This window comes from Columba livia, chromosome 1 (genome assembly GCF_036013475.1).
Source record: "Columba livia isolate bColLiv1 breed racing homer chromosome 1, bColLiv1.pat.W.v2, whole genome shotgun sequence".
NCBI lineage: Eukaryota > Metazoa > Chordata > Aves > Columbiformes > Columbidae > Columba > Columba livia.
The window spans coordinates 93401145-93408188 of NC_088602.1; the positions used below are offsets into that span (position 1 = coordinate 93401145).

Below are 7044 nucleotides of genomic sequence, written 5' to 3' on the forward strand. Positions count from 1 at the left end.
TTAATGGGTGTTTCATAGCAGTTCTAGTACACAGTGTGTTGTATAGTTTGGTCCACTAACTAATCAAGCCACTTAAATGGGGGAAGAAATACTAAATTAGTGGGTTTTGCTTCTGTAGATAGAAATAAGCAAACTTGGGAGAGACTGGAAGGCTCCAAGTGGCTCTGTCAGGCAAGAGTGAGCAGGCTTAGAGGCAGCACATACACAGTGGTTCAGCTGACAGCTGGCTATTTTAAAGCAGTTTGTCTAGGTTGTCGTATCGTAAAATCTCAGTGGAAAGTTAATGAAAAGCAGTCAACTTATACAAATTTTAATCATTTAGTTTTAAGTTGTGTTTAATTCATAATAATTTTATTTGATATTTTAAATTATTTTTATTTACTTGCCAGGTTGAACTACTAGAAGTGGAAAAAAATCAAATTGCCTGTCAATGTGAAGAACTCAAAGCAGAAATCGCACAGTTAAAAGCTTCAATTCCACAAGCAGTAGCACGTGCGAATGATTCTACCACCAGTAATGTAGAAGACTCTGTAAATTTTTCTGATGGAGAAAGGTATCAATTTTGTTCTTTCTAGACTATATTTCAAGCAAGATTTTGACTGGCTGATTGTAACCAAAACATCTTGATGAAGGTCGTGTCTGATAATCATATAATAAAATGTGATGCTTGGAATTCCTTTCTGCTGCCTCTTGTGACTCCTAACTAAACTTTTTTTTATTGAGTGTGGTTTTTGTTTTGCTTTTTTTTTATGATTTAGGTATTTGTGTGAGCAGGGCTGGCCATTGCACAATAGAGTGCTATACTGACACTTCTTAAAAATATCAAAAATGCTATGTAGTTTCTAGACACAACTTGCGGAACAAGGAGAGAGAAAGGAGGCAAGAAAGAAGGTGCTCATTAACTTATGCTGTGTAGCTGAGCTTCATTTTTATATTGTTTTTCTTTCTTGGATCAATAGTACTCTACTGAAAACAGTTCGGTTTTGAAACTTGCCTTTCCTGTAAGAACTTCTTGCTGCAGACCAATCCTATGGATCTGGGTTGCATCCAGAGCGTATTTTTGAACTAAACTATTACTTTGAACTCACAGAGAGCTTGTAGCTCTCAGTTAATATAATAGGAATAGCAGACACACAAAAGAAGTACACGTACCAGATGGTAGCAGGGATGAGCAGTCCAGCAGGAATACAGGCACACTACCTGGGCATGTAGGATGGAATTGAAAGCCAGAGCTCAGCGGGAGTTATAACTGGCAAGACCTGTGAAGGCGAATGAACCAGAAGGTCTTGTGTAAGCACAGTACCAGCAACAGGGTAGCTAAGGAAAATGTGGGCCTCCTGCTCAGTGGATCACATCCTCAGTTGCTAAGGTCATGAGGTATATGAGGCACAGATTAGTGGGGTACCCAGTATTTTCTTTACTTTCTTTTTTTTACTGGTGAGGTCTGCCCTCTGGCCACCCAGGTTCCTGAGCCAAGTGGTAATCTTTGGGAGTGAAGCATTAGCTGTGATTAAAAAGTGACTGAATTAAGGGACCGTTTAATAAATTTAACATACACAAGTCCGTGGGACCAGATGAAATGCATGAGAGGGAGCTGGCTAATTGATGGAGAGTTTGCCTTGCTATGATATCTCCAAAAGGTTGTGGCAACCAACATTTCTGATGCCTGGAAAAAGGTAGTTGCCATGCCCGTATTTAGGACGGGCAGAACTGCAGGCTGGTCGGTGTAGCCTCAGTCCCTGGGAAGACCATGGACCAAATCTACCTGGAAGCCACCTGCAGGCCCATGATAGTCAAGACTATTAGGAACAACCAGCATGGATTTACTGGGGGCAAATGCTGCCTCTGCAGCCTCATTGCCTTTTACAATGAGTTGATCAGCTCTGTGGATCTTCATTTTAGCAAAGCTTTCAACATGGGCTGCCATAATACCATGATAGCAAAGCTTGTGAGGTGTGGTTTGGATAGGTAGACTAGGGGGTGGGTCATAAAACTGGCCAAATTGCTGAGCTCATGGATCAACATCAAGGCCAGTAATGGTGAATGCCTTCATTAATGGCCTTAGATGATGGAGCGAAGTTAACTCAGTAAATTTATGATGACATCAAATTGGAGGGAACCATTAATACTCTGGAGGGCAGGGGTACTGTTGAGGGACCTTGACAAACTAGAAAACTGTGCTGAAAGAAACCTGGAAATGCAACAAAGGCAACTGCAAAGTTCTGCACCTACCTCATGAAGTTGAGCAAGCTGGAGACTACTAATAAGAAAGCAGTTTGGAAGATGGCCTGTGATGCTGGTGGACTTAAAGTGGCATGTGAGTCAGCAGCGCACTCTTGTGGTGGGACAGCCCCGTGTCTACCGGGCTATATTGGCAAGAGTTCAGCCAGCGGTTTGAGGGAAGTGATTCTTCCCTAACGTTGGTCGTTGTGAGACCAAACATGGACTATTTTCTCCAGTTTTGGGTTCCCTGGTGTATGAATGACACTGGCATATTGAAGCAAGTCTACGGAAGGGCCACCAAGATGGGTAGGGGCCTGGAGCATCTGGTATAGAAGAGGAAGCTAAGGGAAATAGCCTTACAAAGAGTGGGTCTTCTTCAAATCCTGTTGCTCTCTTCTGCTGCTTAATGAGAGGATATAGAAAAGATGAAGTGTCAAGGTTTAAGGACATGAAGCCAGCCTCTTCCCATGAGCACAGTGACAGGCTGAGAGACAATAGACAGAAGCTGCAACAAGGGAAATTCTGTTTCAATATGAGAGAAGAAAAAAGTCTTCATAGCGAGGGTAGTCAAACCCTGAAAAAGGAAACCAGGGAGATTGTGGAATCTCAGTTTTTGGAGATTTTCAAGATACAAGAAGGTACTAAGCAACCTGGTCTGAGTTAGCTCTGCTTTGAATGTGTTTTAGAGGAAGGAAGAGTGGACTGGATGATTTCCAGAGACCCCTTTCAATCTAATTTTTTCTGTCGCTAAATCTTCCTTGCATCTGCCAGCATTTAATTTTCTCTTAGAGCATCTGACTTCTGCTTCCTAAAGGAATTAGCAAATATATGCAGGACTTATAAGTAACTTACATCCCAATAGGACTTGTGGTGGCATGGCACTGTGAAGACTGGCAACCGGAGGTGATGAAGGAACTGATGGTAGAAGGAAATGCTCAAGAGAAGGGATGGGTGATTTGAAAGCAATTCAGTCAGGAGGAGCACAGAGCTAGGGGATCCAGAAAAGAAAGCAAAAAGAAGAGGCATAGCATTTTCCTGTACTGTAACTCTTACCTTACTACTTAACTCTTACCTCTATATTTTAAAGCCTTTGAACAAAGTACTCTTTCTTGCCGCCTTCTCTCTTCTTTTTCTTTTGCCCCTCTAGGTGACAGTAGTTTGTGCTTCTAAATGTTTTAAAATACTGGGGTTTAATATTGTTTTGAGAAATAAAAAAGTGTTGTGGGATAAAGGATTGTGTTTGTACTTATTTGCTACCTTAAATAAAAGCACTCAGAAATATTTCTGTTCTGGTTTGGGAAAGGCAGAATTCAGTTTAGCCCTTAGTATTTGTTTGAAACTGAGGGAATATATGGCTTCAAAATGAAAACTCAAGAGGCTTAGCTTTGAAAAACTGGTAGATTTTTAAATTATCTTGATACAGCTTTAACTGCATCAGGTTTTTCTGTTGGTTTATGGAAGTACTGTACAGAGCCTTTCCAGTAGAGAGTATTAGTCCAGCTTTGTTAAATAAATTACTGTGTGTTTTAAAGCTTTATCCTCATCTAATAATATCTAACTATTTCTTCACAGCCTGAAACTACGTTCTCTTCGAGTGAATGTTGGACAACTTCTGGCTACAATCATGCCCGATTTAGACTTGCAGCAAGTAAATTATGATATTGATGTAGTAGATGAAATTTTAGGACAAGTTGTAGAACAAATGCATGAAATTAGTAGTACTTAAGATTTTAGCAGACTCTTACTTGATCTTCTGTTATAATCTTTGTGTAGGTTCAAAATTGTATATAGTGCGTCCTCACTTTATATATTTGACATAGTTTGATCAATAAGTGTACATAGCCTAAGCATTTAGGTGTCCCAATGGATGCAGTGGGTGTTATCTTCACTTGCTCTTAAAGGAACACTGTCAATATTGACCAAGCGTGATGTACTTAATTAAGGATTTTGCTTTAAAATGTATTTGTAATTAAATTTGCAAATATTTTTATTAGGAATCTTAATACTTTTCTACAAAAGCTTTTTTGTTGACTTTTGATCTTATATAAGCATTAATACTTGCAATTATTTCCTCTTTGGAAATCTGAGTAGTGAAATATGTTAAAAATTAAAAAAAAAAAAAAGAGCCTTCCTTGATTTCCTTCTCCGAACAAACCTTAGTAGTGTTGTTGTATACTACAGTATTGTTTCATTGCTATCAGCAATGTTGTATTGTTGCATTAATGGGATAGAAATGTAACTAGTAAATGAAAATTTTGGCCATATGGGTAATATTTGTGGTTTACTATGTTGTGGTTTAATCCCAGCCAGCAACTAAGCACCGCACAGCCGCTCGCTCACCCACCCTGCCCACCCAGGGATGGAGGAGAGAATAAAAATCCTTGTGGGTTGAGATAAACACAATTTAATAAGATAGTAAAGGAAGAGAGAAGAAGAAGAATAACAAAAGAACATCCAGTACAAAACAAGTGATGCACAGTGCAATTGCTCACACCCAGTGATCAGTGCCCAGCCCCTCCTCAAGCACTAATTGTCATGTGGTACGGAACATCCCTTTGGTCAGTTTGGGTCAGCTGTTCCAGCTGTGCCCCTCCCAGCTTCTTGCACACTCCTCACATTCTCATTAGCAAGCCTGTATGAGAATCTGAAAAGTCCTTGACTGCTTAGCGACAACTAAAACATCAGTGTATTACCAACATTATTCTTACTCTAAACCCAAAGCACAGCACCATTCCAGCTGCTAGGAAGAAAATTATCTCAGCTGAAACCAGGACATACTACCAAAAGAAGAAAAATTCTTTAAGGGTTTTATCCTGAAAACTGATGATCTTTGGCTCCCATTTGGGTTTTTTGATGTCATTAAAGAAGATTATTTGTACATAGTTTTGCAGCATAAACAACTGCATGGGCTATGGCTAGGATATGTCATCCTTTTCAGTGATGGAACTACATGCCTATTTGCATCCTGCCCTTGCTACTCCATTGTTGTTTCCTGTTTCCAAGAACAAGAGGGATCTTCAGCTCTACCCTATAGCTCCCCTTTGAACGCAGCAGTGCTGGTTCACAAGTCCAGCTATGTACCAGTACACGGCTTCAATCGTCAGATTTCACACAGAGCTCTTGTCTACATTTTGCCAAGTCAAGGGCAACTGGTGGAATGGGGAGCATCCTGGTGGACCATTGGAGAGAACAAGCTGGGGTGGGATATCCAAAGCAAGGTGGGATTCATGGGCAACCTCTGCTTGGCATCAAACGCTACCTCTTGAGACCTGAAGGGGCCCAGTGCTGAACAGGATTGACATAGAGTTTCTATGATGTATGCAAATGCTTATATACATTAACTCAAAAAACTCCAAATCATTGCAGTATTAAACATACAGTCTTCCTTGGAGTCTTTCAGGCTGAGATATGAGGGTTGAGATTCGTGTCCAAAACTTACCTTCCTATTGGTAGTAATGCTGAGTATGAATAAGTCAGACTACTAAATTCTTTATTAAACCAGTCAAAGTACTTTGTTTTCTTATCGGTAGTGTTAACTGCTACAGAGTGAGCTAAAGGTGAAAATGTTCAATGCTGTCTTAAAGCTTAGACATCTTTTATTATAGGTAAGATAGGGGAGTCCCTCCCCCCCACCCCCCTTTATTTTTTTTGGTAAATGTTTTATAGTGACTTTTAAGCCACTAGTTCTGTGCTCTAATGCTCATGGAAAAACTTCTTGGAAGAAATGGTACAGAGAAATCACCATGAAGATGGTGACAGTATTCTCAATCAGGTTTTTTTTTGAAGTCATCAGGAATGAGAGGAGAGGTGGCAAAGATATCAAATCCACATTTTACTTTGTGGTGGTATTTGTCATCCAAACGGTGATCAAGCAAAACAGTTCTTGCTTTTAAAAAATCATGAAATAGTGTTCAATGCGTTCATTCCTATGAAGTATCTTTTTTTTTGTAGAGCAAACATTTTTTGGCTTTTGCACCACTCTTGTCCTGAATTAATTAGATTATGTTTTCATTGTAGTTCAGTCAGTTTCTTTCAATGGACAGTATTTCCATTTTAAGATACTATCTATTCTAATATGCTAATAAGGATAATGCAGTACTGTTGTACCTTATGATGGATAAACTGAATGTTTGATTTTTGAAGAGTTGGCTGTAATATAACTGAATGACTTTTTTAAAGTTTATATTTTCCATTTATCGGTGTGTAGTTTTCCATTTCTTAATCATTATTTATTATGTTTCATCAGATTCTGTAGTTGAATTTCTTATAGACAACTATCAAAATATAGCATATGTCTATATTAAAAATGGCAAATTTACACTGTACATTTGCACTTTGGAGAACAGTGGACTAATGGAAATGGGGTTTATTCACTTGTTAAAATGTATTTTTTGTAAACAATTAAAAAATATATAAATCTGAGTTTGCTGGATCAAAACTTGTACGTGATCAAATGCAATGTTTTTGTTTATAAATAAACACTATGCAGAATGGCTAATGCATATGGCTTATTTTAAGTATTCAGTCTTATGAGAAAGCTGGCGCAGTCTGGCTTTGAGCAGAAGACGTGGGGACACGAAGCATGCCATCAGACCACGCAGCCATCCTGAGTGAGCCCCAAAACAGCTGGCTGGCTCTGCTTCTTCAGACGGTCATTTTTTATGGGGAATTCTGTTATGCAAAGGTAGGATTGTTACTGTAATAGGACAAAACTGTTTTTCGAGGCCTTGTTAGAGAGCTGTTGACTGTGGTACTAGGGCAGAAGTGGCAGGAACGCAAAGGTAAGAGGTAGGAAGTTGTGACCACCTACCTCTTCGGGTG

At 39.4% G+C, this 7044-nt stretch overlaps 1 protein-coding gene across 1 annotated transcript in view; it reads left to right on the plus strand.

The window, feature by feature from the left end:
* The window catches only part of MORC3 (MORC family CW-type zinc finger 3), a 32889-nt gene extending 26164 nt beyond the window's left edge, over positions 1-6725 (plus strand). Inside the window, exons 16-17 of the mRNA XM_065067540.1 lie at positions 390-553; positions 3796-6725. Coding sequence (XP_064923612.1) covers positions 390-553; positions 3796-3949 — 318 coding nt within the window. The 3' untranslated portion in view covers positions 3950-6725. The remainder of the gene's footprint in view (positions 1-389; positions 554-3795) is intronic.
* The last annotated feature ends 319 nt before the right edge of the window (positions 6726-7044 follow it).